The sequence below is a fragment of the Rhinopithecus bieti genome, unplaced genomic scaffold (assembly GCF_001698545.2).
Source record: "Rhinopithecus bieti isolate Rb0 unplaced genomic scaffold, ASM169854v2 scaffold_41257, whole genome shotgun sequence".
In the NCBI taxonomy this organism is placed as follows: Eukaryota; Metazoa; Chordata; class Mammalia; order Primates; family Cercopithecidae; genus Rhinopithecus; species Rhinopithecus bieti.
In genome coordinates this window covers 184716-209865 of record NW_016816833.1, presented here as the reverse complement: position 1 = coordinate 209865, position 25150 = coordinate 184716, and the positions used below count along the sequence as shown (strand labels likewise).

At 37.0% G+C, this 25150-nt stretch overlaps 1 protein-coding gene across 1 annotated transcript; it reads left to right on the top strand.

The window, feature by feature from the left end:
* Positions 1 to 384: 384 nt before the first annotated feature.
* On the top strand, positions 385 to 24912 carry CCDC34 (coiled-coil domain containing 34). Its single transcript, XM_017855302.1, has 6 exons — positions 385 to 1562; positions 6691 to 6829; positions 13704 to 13810; positions 21872 to 22025; positions 22599 to 22743; positions 24392 to 24912. The coding sequence occupies exons 1-6, from the start codon at positions 1114 to 1116 to the stop codon at positions 24601 to 24603; spliced, it is 1206 nt and encodes a 401-aa protein (XP_017710791.1). The 5' UTR covers positions 385 to 1113; the 3' UTR covers positions 24604 to 24912.
* Positions 24913 to 25150: the final 238 nt, after the last annotated feature.

Sequence of the window (25150 nt, the reverse complement as noted above, 5' to 3'; positions counted from 1 at the left end):
GTTCTGATAAAAGGTTTTTAAATGCCAATATTGAAATAACTAGGGTCGACAACGAAAACTCCATTAGATCAGTTTTATTCCTTGATCAACTTTATTTCTCATTTGGAGTGCTCCCATTTTCTTCCATTTTCATTTTGTTTTCACCGAAATTTTGAACAAAATATTCCATTTAGATTTAACCAAGTCATATTTTATTAATTATAGCTCTGCCTTCTGAATTGTCTTTGGTGGCTATTACTTCTACCATAGCTATTTCTCCTGTGTTAAATTTTGCAGATCTAGATTTCGTCAAAGATTTTTGTATCACTCTGATCCCTAAAGAGTTTTGTGTGCTGTGGTAGCCATGGTCAGTTTTCATTTATGATATTTCTACCGGTAATATACGACAAAAGCCCTATTTATTTACAAATGTACAGTTTTGTCAGCATGAATAAAGCATCCACCTCTCCTTTACTACCTTTATCCCCATTCCCGAGAGTGACCCTAAGATCCTATATAAAATGCCTATCAGCATATTTACTGAGATGATTTTTTCGCCACAAAAAACTTAAGGGAGAGACTTTTAATAATCTATCCCTTGTACTTTACGCAGACCCTACCGTACACTAGAGGCTTCGAAGAGGTCAAAAATTCACACGTGTAGACAAATTATGTCCCTTAACATGCCAGGCAAACGAAGTGCTACCAAACACGCAAAGACTGCCCTAAAAGTGCGTTCTGGAATACACCTGTAAACTTGGATCTAGTTCGCTCCCCTCTCCTCAAAATATATCGGCTTGTGCTGAAAGAAATCAGACCGATGCTCATAATTCTGACTCCTTATATAGGGGGTAGTTTTGGTTTCTGCTACTTTCCCTGATTCAGTGACAGGTAACATATTTCATGTACCAAATGAACTGCAACACCACAGCAAACAAGCGACAGGCCCTCAAAGTTGTCGGTAGGGAGCCAGGACCCCGCCCGTGGCGTGGGGAGGTACCGTGCTAAACAAGCTTGCAAACAGCAGGCACCTTCCTGCTACAGAGGAGGAAAGGCTGGCCAGGAGCGGCCGGGGGAAGAGGAAGCCAAGCTCTGCAGGCCCAGACAAAGCCCTCCCGGCCTCCACGCGTCGCCATGGCAACACAGGGTCTGTGCCGGCCGGGATTGGCCGGTCTGGCGCACGCAGTGCCTGCTGGGAAAGCGCGTCCCCGCCGGGGCTCCGCCAGTTTGAACTTGGCGGGCCAAATGTGGGCGGCGGGGCGCTGGGGGCCTACTTCACCTTCCTGCGCCGGTTTCACGGCTGACTGCAGACCCAGGTCACGGCCCTCGTCGGGCTCCTTCTCCGTCCCTATGACGGGCGCTCGTGGGCAGGGGTTGGAGGTGGTGGGCTCGCCGTCGCCGCCGCTGCCGCTGAGCTGCAGCAATTCCACCAGGTCACTGTTGTCTCCCCTTGGCCACCAGAGCTTCCAGTTTGACGAGGATGACGGTGACCGGGAGGATGAGGAAGACGTGGATGAAGATGCCCATGATTCAGAGGCCAAAGTGACGAGCCTGAGAGGAATGGAGTTACAGGCGTGCGCCAGGTAAACCCGAGACTGCCCGGCCGATTCAGCCTTTTTCAAGATTCCTTAGACCCTTTTAAGTACCCCCTTCTAACACCCTCCTGCCCTCCGACCCAAAGGCAGAGCAGGCACTTGCAGACTGAGGTGCCGTGTTTTTTGGGGTTTTTTTGCACATAAAGAGTCCTGTGCAAATTCTTGCAAATGACGGTAGATTTCCTACGGCTCTTAATCCTTTTTTCCTGAGATATGATTACTGCAGTCTCACTTCCCAGAAAAACTCACATAGTCTCAAACACACAAAACTTTGCTACCATTTCAGGCGTTCTATGAATCCTTAAAAGCCAGATTGTGAACTCCAGAACTCTTATCCCAAACCTGAACACCAGAACTTGGTTTACTGCACCTTAGTAGTACCTGTGGTTGGTTATTCTGAAAACATACTGATGGCTAGTGAAGTAGGTTGTAGTAAACAGGTCACTTTTTATAACACAGAGTGCTGAAGCACAGAGATTAGCAATGTCAACCTCAGCATGTGGCGACATGGTTAGATAGGATCTGAGTACGCACAGAAGAATGGATGTCATTGTATCAAAGAATGTTAGGACCAATGGGGTTATTAAAAATATCTTAATTTGTTTATTTCTGCTGTTATTCACTCAGCAAACATTGTGTGCCACATATTAGTCTAGGTACTGGAAACCATAAACAAGATACTGGTCTCTACTCTCATGGAATTGAATCCTAAATCAGTCCACTTATTTTGCAGATAATAAAACCATGGCTCAGAATGCAAAAAGTGACTCAAAGGCGTGCCCCTAGTTATTAGCAGACCTGGGTCTACTATGAAGATAGACCGATCATGTTCTCTTTCCTTTTTTTTTTTTTTTTTGAGACGGAGTCTTGCTCTGCCACCCAGGCTGGAGTGCAGTGGCCGGCTCTCAGCTCACTGCAAGCTCCGCCTCCCGGGTTCACGCCATTCTCCTGTCTCAGCCTCCCGAGTAGCTGGGACTACAGGCGCCCGCCTCGTCGCCCGGCTAGTTTTTTGTATTTTTTAGTAGAGACGGGGTTTCACCGTGTTAGCCAGGATGGTCTCGATCTCCTGACCTCATGATCCGCCCGTCTCGGCCTCCCAAAGTGCTGGGATTACAGGCTTGAGCCACCGCGCCCGGCCCATGTTCTCTTTCCTAAACTGCATGCCTAGTACTGGGTATATAGAAATGGAGCAAAGGGCCTATCCCTGTAGAAATATTTCTGAGACGGGCCCAGTAATGCAGCTCCATTCTGGGATAGACTTACTGCGTTTTCTTCGGAAATCATTTACAAGTTTCTGGTTGTCAGGCTGTGTAAGGCACAGTACAGGAGGTCTGAGAAATACAGACCAGAGAACCCATGCTTTATGTGTAAATAGCAAGATACCCACTTCAGTATAGGGTGTTCATATCTAGCATGAGTGAATGGAATATGGAACCCGAAGGAAGTAACCCATATACATGGTTACAGGAGTGAATTAGTTACAGATGAAAAGTGAAAGTAAGTACATTGGTGGGAATGGAGATCAGAAAGAGTAACCAAGCAAGCCACTCATCCAGGCTGGTTGTAGCAACAAGAAACAGGCCTGCTCTGATCAACCTGATAGTAAAATTTAATGGTGAAGTTAGGGTTTCAGTAATCTGTTTTCATCTGGGCCTTTGTAGGTATTCTTCAGGACTGAATTGGTCTCAAAGGTATTTAAAGTAAATTTGAAGGCTTTGGGAAATACTTTCTGAGCATAATCAACTGGACTAAGCAATCTGGACACAAGTTAGTGACCTGCAGAATAAATGACCATCAGAACTATCGCTCAGCTACTGAAACCTTGCATTAGTTTCCAAGAGCCACAGCCCTGACTAAATGGAGCCTGCCGGGGGAGGAGGCAGACGTATGTATGTCTCACTTATGCAAAGCCAGAATCAACTGGTAGCACCATAGGGCTAAGGCTGCCTTCCTTATCACATTTCAGTCCCTATGAATCAAAGGAGTAGCTGGGACGTGGGTTTGAAAAGAGAATGCTGAAGTTATCAAGCATTGTGTGTGGCAGGTATCAGACACTTATTAGGTGCTCAATAAATGTGCTGACTGCATACCTATTTCCCACTTCCTAAAGAACAGATACATGCAGTGATTATTGTCAAATGCTTTAGAAACTTAGCACTTCCTTTCAGGAAAGGTAGGTGTTTAGAAAATTTCCTCATTCCTCCTCCTTACTATGCTGACCTCTGTTTGGTGCCCTGGACAGCTTGGGGGTGACAGGATGAAGACAGCAGGCAACCTAGTCATAGCCCTTTCATTATTCTGGGCTGCGAGTATTCTGTGGAGCAGACAGCAACCTAGAGCTGTGTGGGATTTTATGCCTTTTCTCCATGCCTCACCTGTCACACTGATCTAACTGGCAAAATGAATCGGGTAAGGCTTCTTTGAGCTAGACTCAGGTATCAGCTGCACATAATGGATATTACCTCAAGGTATTTTTGGTATAAATAGTGCCATGTTTAGAAGATGCATTGACTTTCAAGGGTATTGGTCAGAACTGAGATTAAGCTCAAAGTTAGCTTCAGAGAAGATAATGAGAAGCGTTTTCCTGGAATATTTTATAATGTGCTCTGGGCTTGCTGTTTGTCTATTCAGCTTTATCCTGGTTTTTCTACTACCATCCATTAGGAAAACCATGCTGTAATAAATATCTTGTTCACAAATAGCCGCTTGTCAAGCCATTCTTGATTATAAGTAAAGCTGTAGTGTGTGCACCACGCAGTTTGAACACATTTGTTATAAATATTAAGGCAGAAAATTTAACATTTAAAGTGTCATTTCTTAAAAGAAAAACCCACTGATCTGATTGTCTTTCAACAAATGTTTCCTAGGACTCTACTATATTCTAGACCATAAGCCAGGCTCTTGAAATAAAAAAAAAAATGAGTTAAGATATGTTTTCTTTAAGGAACTCATGGCCTGTAGCAGAGATGAACAAGTGACAGGAAGCCCAAGAGTTTTACTGGCAGTGCTGGAGTTGAATTTGGAGTTTGTCATAGTAATAATAGTAAATGACTTACTAAGTGCTTACTGAGTGCCTGGAACTATATTAAGTGCTTTAGCATGGATAGTTTCATGCAATACTACCTGTAAGGGAGCCAGCCACAACTGTCATCTCCATTTTGTAGACAAGAAAACAGAAGCTTAAAGAAGTTTTTTTTTTAAATGTACGTAGCTAGGAGGAAGCAGATAGGATTTCACCCCAGGCTATTTTACGCCCAAATCTAAGCTCTTAATCTGACCCTATGCGGAGGTGGAAGAAACGAATTTCAGATTTAGGTGAAAGTTACAGGGCATGGGGTGTGGCACATTCATCAACCTGCAGGAGTTCCTAGTAAGTGAAATGTAGAGTCTGGATCAGCTATTGGTGAAAGAAGAGGCTGGAAGTTAGGCAAAGGGCCGATTCATGGGTGTCAGGCTAAGGAATTTGGATTTTATCCTGTGGGTAAAGATGCCATTGAAGAACTTTAAGATGAGGAGTGATATGATAGAAGGATACATTTGAGGGATGAATCTGGCAAAAGGTGTGGATAATCGTTTGAAAGGGAGAAAGGGAGGCCAGTTTTGTCCGGATGGTGGTTGTAAGGTTGGAGGAAACAAGAATGGCTTTCAAAAATGGAAAGAGGAATGAACATGACTAGGTGATCATGTGGGTATGGGAGGTGGGCGGTCCAGATGTTGACAAGGAGCAGGTGGAGTCAGAGAGCTAGGGCTTCTGGCTTGAGTAACTGGCTGGAGGGTGATACCATTCACTGATGTAGGATTGTAAGAGGAGTACCTTTCTTGGTGGGAAGAGTGGTGGGTGGATGGTAGAGGATGATTAGATTTGTTTTCAACTGATTGATATTTAAGTTGAGTTATGTATCACGTAGTTGGAAATCAAGATCTGGAACTCAAGATGAAGATCTGGCCTGGAATTCTTGATTTAGGCATCATCATGTAGTGATAGTTGAAACTACACTACAGTGGGGGCAGATGGGTTCCTTCTGCAAGACTGAGAAGGAAAGACCTATGTAAGAAATAACATATCAACAGTGTCTCTTTCCCACTAGAATACAAATTCCATAAAGGCATGAATGAATTAAGAAATAATAGTAGCGGAAAATAATGAGTAAGCTGAATCTATGAAGTAGAAAAGTTGTGCAAAGCAGTGGGTGAAGCAATTGGTTGCTAGAAGCAGGAATGTGAAAGAGACAAAGAACTGAGTCTATAAAACTAGTCTTTAGAGCTACCTTATGTCCTGAACAACCTTGCTTTCTGTGGCTTGATGGTTAAGCTTTTTCTAAGTTTCATGAGGTTTGTGGATCTGGCCAAGTCCTTGTGTTCTTTATTTATGTATGTACTTATTTCCCTGCCCCTCTTCTCTTTACCCTGAATTGTTATTTTTCCTTATACCCAGAAGAGACAGACTGACAGAGGTGTATGGTGGAGATGGAGACTATGGTAGGAGGTAACCAGACTGGAGAGTCATATACACCCTATCTAAGGATTGGCAAAAGGGAGTCAACCAAAATGTTAAAGAATGTTTTGTGGCTTCTTATTTCAAAACAATTTCAAACTTATAAAAAAAGTGAAATGATATAAAGAACTTTCATTTACCCTTCACCCACAGTCCCTAATTGTTAACATGTTTTCTTTATCATTTTCTTTGTGTGTACTACATAATCTTTTTTTCCTAAACTACTTAAGGGAGGGAAAGGGAAGAGCCGGCTTCAGGATCTGCTTAGGATTATATGTTGTGATGAGTAATTAGTTATCCAGGTAAGATTTTTAGAAATAAAAAAGTGTTGGCATTGAGGCAAATGGATAGGGTGTGGATTTTCCCAGTGGGGTTTTAAATAATGTGGTTTTAGAAGATGAAGGAATTCAAAGGCAGTTTGTTGGATAAACTAATTCAAATATTAGAATTTCTTTTCATGATTTCTTAAATGTATGCTTATGTATAATTCGTGTATGTTTGTAAAAATCACAATATTGTAAATGCAGTATTAAATTTTGCTTTTACTGTACAGTTAAGTGATTTGGACTAGGAAGCAAAAGAGGTTCTTGCACAAGTACTATAGTAGCCTCTCTTTTGTAGCACTGAGGTTGAATCAGAAGATAACCAAGAACAACAGAAACAGGTGTGCTTGCCAGAAAGCCGCCTGACACCATGGGAGGTGTGGTTTATTGGCAAAGAAAAAGAAGAACGTGACCGGCTGCAACAGAAAGCTCTAGAGGTAAAACTAGACAGTGTTCTTTTTCTTTAATCTGTGAGCTCACAAAGTAGAGCTGCAGTTGTAAATTAAAATGTTAATGTTATTATTCCTGAAGCAAAGTCTTTGCATGTATGTTAGTTTACTATATCAAATTTAATAACTAAGTTATAATATAATAATAGAAATATGTTCATTGTTAGAGCGTTTGGAAAATACAGCTAAGCATAATTAAGAAAATTAAAATCTCCTCTAATTTCACTGTCTGAAGATAATCATTGTTAGTATTATGACATAGCTTTCCAGATTTTCTATGTAAATTATTTTGAAATAAATATGTACAAATGTATATATATGTTGTATGTCTACATACACTGGAGCATCAACATATGTACATTTAACTAAGGTAAATTCAGCTGTATATACTCAGTAAAATTTTTAACTTTACCGAAACAAAATAGAGGCAGGAATCTACCTGCCTCTCCCCGCCCTCCCCATCCTACCGTGTGTCACTCAGTGAGCATGTGCCCTGTGTGCTGGGCGATGGGAAACTGCTTCCTAGTCTTTCAGGGTGTTTCAGTTTCTCTGTGCCTCCCTCACTTATGGACATTTCCATGCTTGAGTCTCTTTTGAACTTTTACTATATGAACTCAAAAAACAAATAGTTTTAGATGCATTTTCACATCTCTTCTTTAATGAGAATATTCACATTTTTTTTGAACTCTTACTGTTTCAGAACATGGCAACCAAATAGATTTGGATAAATTGGCATCCCCTAAACTCACTATCCAGACTCACTATCTGAATTCTTCCTATCCAAACACTGAAGCCAAATAGATTTGAATAACAAGGGACACTTCTTGTTTTTAATGAAACAGGATAAAATTCTTTTCTCTATCACTAAACATTTTATAACATTTTAAAATGGCTCTCTAATATTATTAAAATATATTTAAAATGTATTACATATTTGTTAAAATATAGTTAACTGGTTCACTCTTGTTGGATATTTCAGTCTATTAGTAACTGTTGCTAAAAAAAGTCCTGGGAATTGGCCGGGCACGGTGGCTCACACCTGTACTCCCAGCACTTTGGGAGGCCAAGGCAGGTGGATCACCTGAGGTTGGGAGTTTGAGACCAGCCTGACCAACATGGAGAAACCATCTCTACTAAAAATACAAAATTATCTGGGCATGGTGGTACATGCCTGTAATCCCAGCTACTCGGGAGGCTGAGGAAGGAGAATCGCTTGAACCCAGGAGGCAGAAGTTGCGGTGAGCCGAGATCACACCATTGCACTCCAGCCTGGACAACAAGAGTGAAACTCTGTCTTAAAAAAAAAAAACCACACACACACACAAAATCATGGGAACAAAAGCTTCATGATCTTCCTTAGAATAACTTTTCTGTTACTTTTGAAACCAGTTATTATTTGATAAGTTTCTAACCAGGCAGGCAGTCACATGTTTCAGAGGCTTGGCATAATTCAAACGATTATGAAAACTAGTACTACTATTTTCCTATTGTATGGTACTTTGTATTCTAGATTACAAATTTATTCCTGGAAAAGTGCACTGTGAGAGTGGCACTTATTTCCTCTTGGCAGTGCACAGGGCTTGAGAAAGACCTTACGGTTGATGTTAGGCAAGAATAATAAAAACCCTGGTTCTTTTTATTTGCTGGGTGTAAGCAAGTTATTTAAACTTTTATGTATCCATTTTCTCATCTGTTTAAGAGGAATAAAATAATACCTGTGTCACAGGGGTTTTGTGAGGATTAAGTGTAACAAAGTATAAAGATGCCTGGCTTTGTTTTTATTTGTATTGTTATTTATATCATTACTATTCATAGCCTTCTTAAAGCTTTTTCATTTATTTTCAGAATTAGGGTGTATTTTGAATTCCCAGACTTACTTCTCTTACTTCAATGACTAATTCCATTATTTAGTTAGTAGCTTTTAAGAATATTGGTTCACAGTGAGCACTCTATTTTTTTGTTATAAAAACATGTACCTACATATATATCTGTATATGTGTATTTATACTTATATATGTGAAATAGCATCTTAATTTTGTGTAAAACCTGGTGTTCTTTTTTCAAAAGGCTGGTCATAATTCATTAAATTAGTATTAAACTTACAATTTGGAAAATACTGATCCGGTGAGTTAATGGTAGAACAAAGTTCAAGTTCTGGTATTGGGCTTTATCTGTAGTCTCACAAGAAGTTACTTGCTTTATTAAGAAAAGGCGGGTCACTTCAAGTCATTTTTAGTCAGTTTACAGAGAAAAGTTAATCAAATTTCAGAGATAGTAAGAGAGCCTGGGCTTGGTAGTCACACAGAACAAGGCTGAAATTTTAGCCTTGCCATTCTAATTCTGTGACATTAATTAACTTCTCTGAGCCTCAGTGTCTTCATCTATAAGCCAAATGTTAGAGAGGCAATAGTGGAGTAGTTAAAAGTGTAAATTCTGGGTTTTGTTTTGTTTTTTTGAGACGGGGTCTCGCTCTGTCACCCATGCTGGTATATAGTGGCGCGATCACAGCTCACTGCAGCTTTGACCTCCCCTCCTCTTCCACCTCAGCTTCCTGAGTAGCTGGGACTGTAGGCACACACTACCACGCCTGGCTAATTTTTGTTTTTGTTGTTGTTTTTTAGAGAGGGGGGTTTTGCCATGTTGCCCAGGCTGGCCTCCATCTCCTGGGCTCTAGCGACACCCCCTAAAGTGCTGGGGTTACAGGTGTGAGCCATGGTGCCTGGTTTAAAAGCGTAAATTCTTGAGCCATACTTCCTGCATTCAAAATTTGGACTTTGAGCAAATCCTTAACCTTTCTGTGTCTCAATTTCCTTATCAGTGAAAGGGGGAGAATAATATTTACTTCATAGTGTTGTTACGAGGACTAAATGAACATTAGGATATGGGCTAATATGTACAAAGCACTCGATAAAGTTATTATATGTGAAAGGATATCATAATAACTGCTATGAAGATTTGTTTTGAGAAAAGATTAAAATAATAAATATAAACCCTACCACAATGATAAGCATGTAGCAGGGTATAATTATTTGTAATTTGATTGAAAGATTAAAACCTTTTTATGTATTTAGTAGTTTGACATTTCGTATGGCTACTTCATTACTTAACTCTGAAGTGATTCCATTTTAGCATGACTCTTACGTATCAGTTATGCCAGGGATATCCTAACGTATAGGCCAACTACTCAGCTTGCTGTAAACTCATGTTGAGCTTTTGTGTTATTCACATTCTTTCGCTGCCTTTTCCTTTATTTTGTTTTTACCTCATGTTTTCCTTATTTTTCTGTCTTTATTTACTGTGTTCCCTAATTTGTTTATAAACCATATCAAATTTTTAACCATAAAGAATAGTCATCTCAGATCCCTATTAAAACTAAAAAGCATGAAAGGCAGAAAAGTAATTTTGCCAAGGCTTCATTCGTGGCAGAACTGGGACTGGCACCTAATTCTTTGACTTCCATTTAAATGCTTTTCCCATAATATCAAGATGTATTTTAGAAATAATGAGTCAGATTTAGTATTTATTTTTTAATGAACTCTGGTTTTCTAATTTTCTTCCTTTAAGATTTAAGAGAACATTTATAGGATAGTTTGATCATCCACACTCATAAATTTGATTTGAGCATCAGACATTTAGGTTTGTTTCAGACATCTCTGTGGGATTCAGGTTAAGAAATTATTTTAATTCATAAAAATTACCCATTACAGAATGTTACACATTTGTAACTTTTGTTGAGATGATAAATATGAGATGATAACTTTTGTTGAGATGATAAACATTGAATCAGTTATCAAGCATTATGAAAAACTAGTATATTGGTTTTGTAGGTCATTTAATTTTGTTTACTTTTAATTATTATAAATAATCCTTTAGCCAACTGCCCCAAGTTCTCTACAGTCTTTGGCTGATTCTAATTTTAATATTTGCTTTAACATATTATTATAATCAGTTGTAAATTATAAAAATTACCTAGTTTGTGAATAGTCCTGGTGCCTTCTTTTTTCTTTTTTTAAATCATCTTGCCTTTCCCCATTTTATTCATCCGTCCTTAATGAAGGAATAGGGTAGGATATAGAGCTGTTGGAGAAACTCAAAACTGTCAGTGTTTCTAATATTACCTTCAGTGGTAAAAAATTATTTGAAAGTAGGCAAAACCTATTGAAATACAAATACATGTTTAAGATCTTCTTTGGATTTTGGTTTTCCGTAATCAAGTGTTATATTCCATGGGAAAATATTAATAGCTATCTCTAATCCTGTTGCAATTCAGTGGTATACCAGAAGTCCGTGTAGGGGCCTTTTGAAGGAAGACTCCAGTTGTGTCTAGAAGGAGATTGGCCTTTGTGGTAAACATGGAGTCATTCAGGGTGGGAAATTCTAAGTAGGGCCAGCCTTGGAAGGGAGGGTTCTGTCTCAAAATATGATGTATATTCTGGTTTGGCAAATTACTTGAACAGACATCCTGAGATTCGAACACTGTTTGGGTTATTGGTAGCATTTTCTAGGTACATTTTGACCCTTTTTCTTTAACCTCTCAATCAACTTTAACTAAAATTTGTTAACCATCAAATAGGAGTCAGAGTTTATTTTTTTCTGATTTTTTAGTTTAGTTAAATGAAGAATCTTAAAAGGCACATAAATATATAGTAAATCATGTCTTTATACATTTAAATAATTACTTTTCTTGAAAATAAAATTTAGGACTATTTTGGAAAAGTTTTGATATATAGTTGTCAGGTCTCTATCTAGCCAATTAATTAATGTCTTTCATATTTATATATTTGTATATATACATATATAGACATACATATATACACACATATTTGTGTGTGTACATGTATATATATATATATATGTATAATTTTTCCCCCTTTTGTTTCCTAAGTCCAAACCCTCTTCTCCTTTTCTTTTTTTTTTTTTGAGATGGAGTCTCACTTTGTCATCCAGACTGGAGTACAGTGGCGTGATTTCGGCTCACAGAAACCTCTACCTCCCAGGTTCAAGCAATGCTCCTGCCTCAACCTCCCTAGTAGCTAGGATTACAGGTGCCTGCCACCACACCTGGCTAATTTTTGTATTTTTAGTAGAGACAGGGTTTTACCGTATTGCCCAGGCTGGTCTCGAACCCTTGACCTCAAGTGATCCACCTCTTCAGCCTCCCAAAATGCTGAGATACTGGCATGAGCCACTGTGCCTGGCCCAGAGGCCCAGACCTTCTTTTTCTTATAACCCAGATACTATGGCAAACTCAATCTTCCTCAGAATAGTTCTCCTCTCTTCAAATGCAATCTTCAGCCTTTATCATTAAGAGCTCTGAATTTTCCCTTTTGCCAGGTATTTTTGTTTCATAACATTCACTTTACTTTGCCTGTCTCAAAAGACCTTCCTCACCTAGCTGGTACCACACTTAAAGTTTCTGACCCCTCCCACCTCTCAATCTCTCTCCTTTTGAAGCCATCTTTTCACTATTCCTCATATGGTGCTCATTTCTTACTAGCCTAGTATACTAGGCTAGGGGGAAGGGAAGATGTTTCTCCTCATCTTCCCTTCCTTTCTCTGAACTTTTATAATATGCAATAACTCACAATGTAGCACTTCTTTGGTGTATAGAGAATCACATTAGATCAGAGACTTCTGGGATTTCATCTTTATAGTCAGTTCTTGCTAAGTTCATAGTAGCTGTACCATAAAAGTATACTGAGTAAGTAATCAAAGAACAATAGTTGCTGAAGTGATGAAAAATCCTTAAAACAAAGATGCATATTTGCTTTTAGGGGTATAGTGTTTAAAAGTTGGAAGATTTCCTGAGTGAGGGCAGCTATCTTCTATGCAGCAGAATTTTAGGATGAGAGGTTATGGAAGACAGATTTCCTGTGACCAGTTGTTTAAAATGCAAAAGAGATGTTCTTGGTGTCAAGTTTTATCTTCATTTAAGACACTGGAATTAGTCTGAGGGTTGGAAAATTGTCTTTCCCACTACCACCCATGCCCAGGTAGGTAGGTCTTTGGGAAACAGGGACCTGGGGAGGAGAGTGGAGACCAATAGAAGATACGTAAGGTATCTGACTATTAGTATCTAAAGACAGAGAAGAAAAATAACCAGTAATTATGGTTGTGGAGCCCTAGTGAAGTCTAGTTTGAACAGCATTCTCAACCAATGGAGTAATTTAACTGATGAGTGACAGAGTGGTGGCATTCAACTTGTAGTTTTATTTGGCCATACCTTTCACATTCTTTTTCCTGAGGAAATGCCCAAACGTGTAGATTCGAGTGACAGCAAGGCAGTTAAATAATCTGGGATATGAATGTGGTTTTGTTTTACACTTCAGCAGCTATAAAATCAGTGAAGAAAACTCTGGGTTCTTTTTTTCCCTAAGGAAAATTGGAATGGTTTCTTTGTATTTCTTTGTGTAACTCTGAATTAAAATTTTTAATAAGGGATTATTTAATTCCTATGCTTTATCTTCATCAGAAATCCAGAAGGCTATCTTATAAATAAAAAAAAAAAAAAGTTAGCATCTCCTTGAGGCTTGCTGCCAGTAGCTTAGAGTGATGCCAAATTTTATGTGTGGGAAATTGATTTCATGAGGTAGTAAATTTAGCTGAATTTAGTCCCTAGGAAACTAGTGTTTTTGGGCTGCCAAGCAGTTATTTGCACATTATCTAAAAAAATGACTTACACTTTACAATCGCTTTTTTTCATCATAACTGGTTACTTAAGTAAGTTATTGCCACTAGTGGCATATGCTGTATAAGGGAGACTATATTCTTGTTTAATTTGGTTAATAACCTCAGACTTTTAAAATAACATTATTTGGGTACTTCTATTAAATGTTGCCTTTTATCTAAATAAAATCCACAGGAATTAAATCAACAACTAGAAAAAAGAAAAGAAATGGAAGAACGTGAAAAAAGAAAGATAATTGCTGAAGAAAAGCACAAAGAATGGGTTCAGAAAAGAATGAGGAGGTAAGGAGGGAAAATGCATACACACGTTGATATCTCTTTTGCAAAATCTTCTATTACACTTCATTACCTAGGTTTAAAAAAATATTTCTCTTAGAGTCTTTCTTCTCTGGCTTCTTTTATTTTTCTATCCTGGTAGACATTTATCAAGTCTCTGTCTTCTGACCTTTACCCTCTACTTTTCTCCTTTTTCCCTCCTGTGGCTTGCACTAATATTTGCCTGCAGGCAGTCACCAAGTCTGTATCTCTAGGCCTGACCTTCTGAATCCTTATAGCAAGTGCCTCCAAGTCTGCAAATCTAAAACAACTCATTTTGCCCATTCCTCCTTCATAAAACCATTCTGCCATTTCTCTGTTTCATTCAGCTGTCTTCTCGGTCACCAAGGCTTAATTAGAATTCTTTTGTTGTTCCTAATTGTCTCTTCCTTTTCTTTACAATTACTACTTCCCTGTTTGTGATCTCTTTCCATTACATCTTTCAATTTATTGTTTACGTCTTATACTGGATTGTAAGCTACATAAGGGCAGGGATTTTTGCCTCTTTTGTTCAGTTTGCCAGGAGCTAGATGAGTACCTGCACATAATAAATGTACAAAAATAGTTGAGTGAAGATGTTCATTGAATGGATGCATTTTTTCCTTTTAATATATTCTTGTATGGATCACACACATTAGAAATTCTAAAAATACTTATTCTGTGGCCAATTTGTCTTCTGTTGTGATTTTACGTATTTAGAATGGTATTGCTTTTATTATTATAATCCAATCTTACAGATTTGGAAAATGTTTAAATTGCAGAACAATATTTTAAATTTTAATTCTAACTTTTATTGTTGATCTAATGCCCAGTGGTATTAATAAGAGTACTATGTAAATAATTTCAGTAAATTGAAGATAATATAACCTTCTTCATCCGAATATTACAAGAAGGAAATTGGTTAGATGTATGTGAGTGTTATAACCATATTTATTTAGAAGTCAATTACTTTGGTTTTTTAAAAAAAGTTTGCTTCATCTCATGATATAACACAAAAGAGATCTTTGTGAATAAATTCAAAAATCAAAATAAGTCTCTGTGACTGTTATAAAAGTTTGGGTAGTATCTTTTTGAAATTTGTAACTGTAAAACACAATTATTTTATACATGCAGAATAGTTTGCTCTTTCCTCTAAAAGTCCCTCTTATCTTCTTACTCCATTAAGCTAATTTTACCATGCCAGTCAAACCTAGTTGTTGTTTGTCTAAGAATGTAAGATACTGCTGGGAGACAATATATTCACTGTTTTAATTAGTGGCAGTAGACCTAATCCAATTATTGGAAGAAAAAAAAATTACTTCTTTTGGAGGGAAGTGGCTTGCCCTGACATGAATCACTAGTTATTGAAGGCAAAATTCCATAATGTTGAGAATTATTTAAAAATAAAACTGAGAAGTTATATTTACTTGTTCTGCAGAACTTTTGTTCATGTTAAGGAATAATTGATTATTCTAGATTTTTTTTTTCCTTGAGACCTATCAGATTTCTTCTTTCAGACATAGTTACATTTACCTCTATTTGTAAAGACTGCTCTCCTGGTTCTTCTCTTCCTGTCTGGCATCTAGCTTTTTTCTCCTCTGTTTACATTTCATGGTGTGTGGTCCTCAGCTGCCTCTAGCTTCATTCACATTTTAGCTGTATCTGTGGCTGCTATTTTCTCTAAGTCATTTTCACTGTGTTCTATCAAAAAATCAGACAAAAAGAATTTATGCATTCATTAGCAAAGCTAGTTTCTTATAATATGACTGTAAATTCTTAAGTGCTTTTAAAATAAATTTTCTATCTCATCTGGTACTCCTAACATTTGTGTTACCGTGGTAATTTATTTTCTGGACGTGTTTATGACAGTGTTATCACATATTTTGTAAAAGGGCCTTTACTTTTAATGTTTTAAAAAATTATTTAAAATAAAATCGTTTTAATTCTCAAAACACAACTGATTTTCTAATGTAAGACATTAATTCAGATCAACAAGGTGTATGATTGATAACACTGTTATCACATTATTCATGCTTTCAACAAATATTTACTCAGTTTTTACTATGTGGGAAGCACTATTGGATAAAGCAAAATAAAAATCCAGAAACTTAAAGTAGCCAATTGTTATATTAGTTTCCTTTAGTTGTGTGAAACAAAGGTTCTCTCAGTGCAGCGTCTTTAAAGAAGGAAGATTTATTGTTGTGCTCTGTGTGGTGTAGAACCAACATGCCAGAAAATCTGAAGCCAGTTAGTGGCTGCTTCCTCTCTCAGTAGTAGTGACTACTCTGAGTGTCTGCTGTGTCCTCCTCTTGCTAACTAAAGGCATTCTGTTCACTCTTCTTTAGTTTAAATCCTACAGAAGTCTGTCTGATTTTTTTTTCAGAATTAATTCCATTGAGCTATAGTTTGCATATAATAAAATACAACTATTTAAAATTTGATGACTTTGGCAAATTTAGGTACTCATGTAACCAGCACCAGTAAAGATATATAACATTTCTATCACCCCAGAAAGTTCCCTTGTGCCCCTTTGCATTCACCCCACTCCCTGCCCCAGCCAGCCTCAGCTCCAAGGAAACCGTTAATCTGCTTTCTGTACCTGTAGATTAGAGTTGCCTTTTCTATAATTTCATATAAATGGAATGATAGAATATATACTCTTTTGTGTTGGTCTTTTGTTTTAAAACTTACCCTGCTATTTCATGTCTTATTCCTTTTTATTGCTGACTATAGTATTCTATGAAATACATTTCATAGAGTATGTTTATCTGTTCACTAGTTGATGGACAATTGAGTTTTCAGTTTGGGATATTATGAATAAAATTCTGTGACCACTCATGTACAAGTCTTTTTGTGTACACTTGTTTTCATTTCTCTTGGGTGAATGCCACCCAAGAGAATGCCACCCAAATAACTGGGCTATGTGATAATTATGTGTTTAACTTACAAGAAATTGCCAAACATTTGTTTAAAGTACTTGTACCATTTTACATCTCCACTACTGTTCTAAGAAAGTTCCAATTATTCCACATCTTTGGCAAATTTGGTATGGCCAATCTTTTTCATTTTAAGCCCTTCTAGTGAGTGTGGAGTGGTATGCCATTGTTTTAATTTTCATTGCCCTGAGATCTAATGATGTTTAGCATATTTTCATAAGTTTATTATATTAGTCTTCTAGAGCTTTCATGACAAAATACCACAAATTGGGTGGGTTAAACAACAGAAATATATCTTTACTCACAGTTCTGGAGACTGGAAATCAAGATAAAGGCGTCTGCAGGTTTGGGTTTTCCTGAGGCCTCTCTCCACGGCTGTCTTTTTATGTCCCCACAGTGCTTTCTCTGTGCACACATATCCCTGGTGTCTCTTCTTCTTCTTGTAAGGACACCAGTCCTGTTGGATTAGGGTCCCACCCTTATGACCTCATTTAAACTTGATTACCTCTTTAAAGGTCCTATCTCCAAATACAGTCACATTGGGGATTAGGGATTTAACGCAGGAATTTGGGAGAGGGGCAGGAATACAATTCAGTCCATAACACATATTGACCATTTCTACATCTCTTGTTGTTGACTTGTTTTGTGTTGTGTTGATTTAAGTCATTTGCCCATTTTTTGAAGGGGTTGTATGACTTATATGAGAATTCTTTGTATATTCAGACTATAAGTCCCTTTCCAGATATATGTGATGCAAATATTTCTTCCCATTTAATCCTTCCTTCCCTTCCTTCCTTCCCTTCCTTCCTTCCATCCATGTTCCCTCCCCTCCGTCCCCTCCATTTCCCTCCCCTCCCGTCCCCTTCCCCTCTCTTCTCTCTCTCTCTCTCTTTTTTTTTTTTTGAGTCGGAGTCTCACTCTGGTTGCCCAGACTGGAGTACAGTGGCATGGTCTTGGCGCACTGCACCTCTGCCTCCCAGGCACAAGTGATTCTCGAGCCTCAGCCTCCTGAGTAGCTGGGATTGATTATAGGAGTGCACCACCACACCTGGCTAATTTTTGTATTTTTAGTAGAGATGAGTTTTGCCATGTTGGGCAGGCTGGTCATGAACTCCCCATTTAATTTTTCTTAGTGGTATTTTTTTTTTTCCACTAACAAGAAGAAGCACTGATTAATGGTATTTTTTAAAGAGCAGTTTTAAATTTTGATGAATTTCCGTATTTCAGTTTTTAAAATAGTTGGTGGTTTTTGCGTTCTATTTAAGAAATGTTTGCCCACCACAGGAGGGTAAAAATACTCTCCATTGGCCGGGCGCGGTGGCTCACGCCTGTAATCCCAGCACTTTGGGAGGCCGAGACGGGCGAATCAAGGTCAGGAGATCAAGACCATCCTGGCTAACAAGGTGAAACCCCGTCTCTACTAAAAATTACAAAAAACTAGCCGGGCGAGGTGGCGGGCGCCTGTAGTCCCAGCTACTCGGGAGGCTGAGGCAGGAGAACGGCGTGAACCCGGGAGGCGGAGCTTGCAATGAGCTGAGGTCCGGCCACTGCACTCCAGCCTGGGCCACAGAGCGAGACTCCGTCTCAAAAAAAAAAAAAATACTCTCCACTGTTTCCTTCCAGAAGCTTTATAGCTTTAGCTTTACCTGTATGTCTATTTCAGTTTAATTTTAATGTATAGTGTGCATTAAACATCAAGATTCGTTTGTTTGCATGTGGATATCCAATTGTCCTAACAATATTGACAAGATAATCTTTTCCCTATTAAAGTACTTTGGCACCTTTGTCTAAAATCAGTTGACCATATATTTATAGGTCTGGATTCTGTTCTATTCTATTGATTTATATCCTGTGCAGTACCACACTAACTTGTTACTATAGTTTTATAGTTCTGATTTTATTATTGTTGAAATCAGTGTACATCCTCCAGGTCTTTAATTCTTTTTCAAACTTGTTTTAGTTGCCCTGCATCTTTCCATATACAGTTTAGAATCAGCTTATCAATTTGCCTAATAATGCCTGTTCTAATAGTGCTTGGCACTATTGGGATTCTGCTAAATATAAATACATAGATCATTTTGGAGAAAATTGCTATCTTAATAATATCAAAGTTTAAATCTATAAACATGGGTTTTCTTTCTAGTTATTTATGTCTTCTTTAATTTCTCTCAGCAGTGTTTTTTAGTTTTCAATGTATAGCAGTATTATCTTTTGTTAATATATTTCTCAATATTTCATGTTTTTACTGATGAGGGCAGTTATCTTGCCTTGTTCCTGATATATAATATATATATTTTTATATATACATATATATAACATACATATGTGTATAACATGTATGTAGCATGCATATGTTTATAACATGTATGTAACATACATGTTTATAACGTGTGTTTATAACTTTTTTTTTTCCAGCCACACTCATATAGAACGTTTCTGATATTACCTTGTAATTTCCGTGCCTGGTTTTGATATCAGAATAATGCTGGACTCTTAAAATGAGCTTTGATGTGTTTATTTTTTCTCTATATTCTAAAATCATTTTTTTAGGGTTTGATACTATTAAGATATGCCACAATAATATTTTATATGAAAATATGGAATATCTTTAACTGTGTAAGAGAATCTACTAGTGAAGCTTTCAGTGACTGGAGTTTTGTAGGAAAGTTTTAATTTTGAATTGTTTTGTAAGTAGAGGGTTATTCAAACACTACTTTTCTCAAATTATTTTGGGAAGTGACATATTTTAAGGAATTTTGACATTTCATTTAAAATATTGAATTTATTGGCATAAAATTGTTTTTAGGATTCTGCCATTTTGATTTCTGTATGATGTCTGTAGTGATCTGCCACTCACCATCTCTATGACCTTAGGCAAATTACTCTCCATGTGCCTTAGTTTCCTCCTTTGTAAAATGGGATAATAATAATATCTACCTCACATCATTATTGTAAGAATTAATTGAGAGTGTGTACAAATAAAGTACGTAGAATGGTAACAGGCATAGTTAGCACTCAATAAATGTCAGCTGCTATAATTAAAAACAATGTAAGAACTGGTTGATTCCTTGTAGGTAAAGTTGTGGAGGACAGTCATGAGTCACATGGAAATTAAGCAAGATATGCTCCAAGGTCCTTTTCAATTTGTAGATCTTCTGACAGTTTGAGGTAGTTAAAATCCAGTATTGTTCCAATGGCTATTGAGTTCTCAGCATGAAAAGATTCCGTTTCACAGCTATTGGCTGCCCAGCAAGAAGGAAATACAGCAGCTTTGATACAACTTGGGGGAATTACTTGAGGTTTTTTTTTTTTTTTTGAGATGGAGTCATGCTCTGTCTCCCAGGCTGGAGTTCAATGGCACGGTCTCGGCTAAGTGCAACCTCCGCCTCCTGGGTTCAAGCAATTCTCCTGTCTCAGCCTCCCAAGTAGCTGAGATTATAGGCGTGTGCCACCACGCCGAGCTAATTTTTTGTATTTTTAGTAGAGGTGGGGTTTCACCATGTTAGCCAGCCTGGGCTCGAACTCCTGACCTCAGGTGATCCACCTGCCTTGCCCTCCCAAAGTGCTGGGATTACAGGCATGAGCCACCGCGCCCGTCCTGAGCTTTGATTTTTAAGACTTGTCTTTTCCTGCACAGCCTTAGACATACCTTGTCTATAACTGATGTTTGTCGGTTGAGTCTTAATTGAGTTGCTTATATTAATGTATTCTATTCGCTGCTTTCAAGGGAAAAATTTCTTTTCTTGGTTCATAATTATTTGCCTGGGTGATATGTATGGCATTTATTTTGCATATACTTTTTATGCCTTGCAGATTTGTTTCCAAACCTTTGATAAAGAAGACTAGCTATGTCATTGGTTATTTAGAATTTAGCTGTGTTGGTAGATTATCTTTTAAATAAGGAGGAAAAAATATTGAGTTATAATCTGTGTCAAGGATCAATATTTTTTTTTTTCTATAAAGAGCCAGTTAATGAATATTTTAAACTTTTGGGGTCATGCAATCTCTGTTGCAGCCATTCAGCTTTGCTATGATAGTGCAAAAGCAGCTGTAAACAATAAATATGTAAACAAATGAGTGTGGCCACATTCCTATAAAACTTCATTTACAAATACAGGTGGATGGTGGACCAGATGTGACTGGCAGTCCTTAGTTTGCCACCCTCTGGTCTATGGAAGGATTATATAGCCAGAGATTTGTCTGGATGTGCCCTTACATACAGTGTTTAATGAGCATTATTCATTTCTCCTCTCTTAATTCACTGATGGCAAAGATTTATGCAAATATTAATACTGACAAACTTTCCTGGAAATATGTGTGTGTGTGTGTATTTATATATATTTTGATTTTTATATATATATATAAATTGTGTGTATATATATAGCCCTGTTTTAGAATGAGAGTAAATATCCATTAAAAAATACTAAGATTCAGACAGTCTAACAGATTGTAATTTTTATTCACTGTTATTTATTCAACAAATTTTGATTGAACACTGTATTAGTCTGTTTTCATGCTGCTGATAAAGACATACCTGAGACTGGGAAATTTACAAAAGAAAGAGGTTTAATTGGACTTACAGTTCCGTGTGGCTGGGGAAGTCTCATAATCATGGCAGAAGGCAAGGAGGAGCAAGTCATGTCTTACATGGATGGCAGCAGGCAAAGAGAGAGAGCTTGTGCGGGGAACTCCTTTTTTTAAAACCATCAGATCTTATGAGACTTATTCACCATCGTGAGAACAGAATGGGAAAGAATTGCCCCTATGATTCAGTTACCTCCCACCAGGTCCCTCAAAGATGATATTTGGGTGGAGACACAGCCAAACCATATCAAACACCTGCTGTTCACTCAGTACTGCCCCAGGCTCTGAGTGGACATTGGTGAGCAAGATCTTTGTCACTGACCTCATGAAACTGATAGCCCAGCAGGGAGACTGACATTGAACTGTTAATTGCAGGTATGTTATATATTTTTATAAACCATGTTGTGCCAGCTGTCATGATACCATGTCTATTTTAGTTTAGAAAATTGCTGGATGCAACAGTCTTTCCTTAGATGAGGATCATTACTGGTATTACAATGAACATTTATCTATTTTTATTTAAGAAAAGAAAAGAAAGAGAACAAAAAATTAGTAAAGAAATGGAGGAAAAAACAGCAAAGGAACTGGAGAAAGAATACTTGCAAGAAAAAGCAAAAGAAAAATATCAAGAATGGTTAAAGAAAAAAAATGCTGAAGAATGTGAGAGGAAGAAGAAAGAAAAGGTATTTTTATTAAAGTGTCCAGTTAGAATACATAACTTTGGTGTTCATGTGTGTCAACTACATCTTAGAAAAAGTATCTAATAGAAAATTGGCACTAGGTTAGCATAAAATAAATGCATGAAGCTATCCCAGTATATCCTGTTATGCTGTGCTATGTTTAAGTTTCAAAAATGAATATGCATTTGTAGTTTTCTTAAGTTGAGAAATAGTAAGTCTGTTGATATTTTTTTAGTCAGGTTTAAAACTTGTTGCTGTTATTCCTTTTAAATATTTTTCAATGCACTTTATGGGAAGTCTTACTACCATTTTATAAATTACTATTCTTTGAAAACAGCAAATAGTTTTTTCTTTGTGGGTTTGATGTCTTATTGTTTTTCAGAGCTGGACACCTTAATGTATATCCCTGATCATGTTCAATATTCTACTCATATTATAAAAATATGATTCAGTATTATGGCCAGTAAGCCATTGGAGGTAGGAAGCTACTGGAGAAAAAAAAAAAATCAGTAGAATTTCAATGGAATGTATAGTTACAGAATGTCCCTGGAAATATTTTGGTCTTGTCATTTTAAGGAAAAAGAAAAACAACAGCAAGCTGAATTACAGGAGAAAAAGGAAATAGCAGAAAAAAAGTTTCAGGAATGGTTAGAAAATGCGAAACATAAACCTCGTCCAGCTGCAAAGAGCTATGGTTATGCCAATGGAAAACTTACAGGTTGGTTTTTATGTTGTGTGGCTTACATAAATATGGTTTGCAGAAGCAAATATTATACTCCTTTTGACAGAAATAGAAATGTGTAAAAATTATTTTTCTTTCAAATTACTATTTTCTGGAAGATTATATTATAAATATACCATGTTCCTATGGAGATGCTACAAACGTACTGTCATTCTCCACATTTGTATTTCTTAGAAGCAATAGTTACAAAACTGCAAACTTCTGCTTTAAAGTAATGATTCCTAACATTAAGAAATAAATAATGTTCTCTTATATTTTTTCGATGATAAAGCCTTAATCAGGATATATTTTAAGGGGTCGTTTTGCCTCCTCTCTTTTTAACCCTTTCTAAGGCAGAGCTTCCCATGTCCTTGGCACATTCTTTGTGTTAGGTAGAATACTAGACAGCACATGAACCAGACACAAAACCGATTGGCCTTTAGTCTTGGTCTGATTATAAAGGGCAGTGCATGTTTTTCTTTGTGCTTCATGTTGGAGGCTCATACCTTGCTGACAGCTGCCTTCACTTGTTTAAGTGATTTATTATTAAAATACTCCCATTCTGTTTTGTTCACACAATAGAACATATTCCAGACTTTGTTTTGACCATCTTGGTGAAGTGAGTGTTGACATATCTATGCAAAGTGGGTTGCCAGTGTCTGAAAGACACATTCCTGCTGTCAGGATTAGGCCTCTCTCATATGTCACGAAGGTCATCTGTTTTAGCTATTGAGCATGACCTGCTCCTTTTTGTTTCTTGCTTGAAAAAAAGAGTAATAAGCAGTGGCTTTAACCCAGTAATTGAGTAGTAAAGTTAAAAGTTTAGGTGGGAATACTAAACATGTTGACTAGAAGTTAATTACTAAAATAATGGGTTGTTTTATTAATTTTTGGCATTTTTAATGAGTTTAATTCTAACAAGCAGCATATTTGTCTGCAAATGTTATACTTACGTTTCTTTATTCTTTATGCTGATATCATTTTTATAAATTATAAAATAAAGGAATTTTTGTGCCAGTAGTGACTGAAGGATGTGGAGATGATTTGTAAAATGTTCTTCCTTCAAATGTGCTTATTAGACGTCAGACATCACAATACTTTAAACATTTCATATACATTAGCAAAAGAATGCTCCATAACTCATAACATAATTACAGTGATACTGTGAAATCTTATTGACACTGATTCGGAATTTCTGTGATTCTAAACAAGAATCTTGATTTACTATAACTTCATATGAAAATAAATGTTTTCTGTAAAATTCAGTATCTGACAAGAGGAAGCTAGTACACAATCAGTAGTTTCCCAGACTGAGTTAAGAAAATGAAAGTTTTGTTCAATTTAAGGATTATAAAATTAATTTCTTAGTAAAAATTTTATAGGAGTTTGCATTTACATAGGTTTTAACACTAATGTTATTTGGATTCTTAGAATTATTTATGTCTTAATTTTAACTGTAATATTTACTGTATTTGGAAAGTGTTACTTCTTTGAAAATATCAAGGAGTTTAAGTTTTAAATAAATCACATTGGCTTATTAGTGATAATTTGTCCACTTGACATTTTAACATTTTCTAGAAGTTTTAAGTGGCTTCTTTGATGTCAAGAAGTTTTCCTTGTTTTGATCTGATTTTCAATAACTTTAGGTTTTACAGTGGAAATTCCTATCCAGAACCAGCCTTTTATAATCCAATTCCATGGAAACCAATTCATATGCCACCTCCCAAAGAAGCTAAGGATCTCTCAGGAAGGAAGAGTAAAAGACCTGTGATAAGTCAGCCACACAAATCATCATCTCTGGTAATTCATAAAGCCAGAAGCAATCTTTGCCTTGGAACTCTGTGCAGAATACAAAGATAGCATATGTGGAAAATAATATGCTTTTATCTGGAGCTATTTAATTTAAAAGTCAGAAATTGTTTTTTACTGCTCAGTCAATAACTCAACACTTAATGTGATTATTGACGAATAGCAATTTTTGCACTTGTATATGGAGTCCTTAGAGTTGGGGAAGATATTTTCTGGACTTTGGTTTTTATAAACTTTTCAAGGTTGATCTTGTCATGTTGTTTTGCAGAATAAGTGGCTGAATGTGTAAGAATTGTGTTTGTATTTAGCTTGTATTAAAAGTATATTGTAATACTAATAAAATTAACAATTTTTCTTGTATTGTTTTATACTCTGTTACTAGTTTACATTTATGAACGTAAGATTAATTTGTTCAAAACAAGCACCTCTAAACTGCATGCTTGAGTAAGCCTTAGAAGAATTTAAAGCAAAAAAAAAGGAAATAGAAAATAAGTTTAAGGGATGGCGGGTTAGAATTTAAGTGGGTTAGCACCCTCGAGTAATCAAAACAGTCTTTGCTGATGGGTTTTGGCATATTTTCCCTGTGTAGATATTTTAA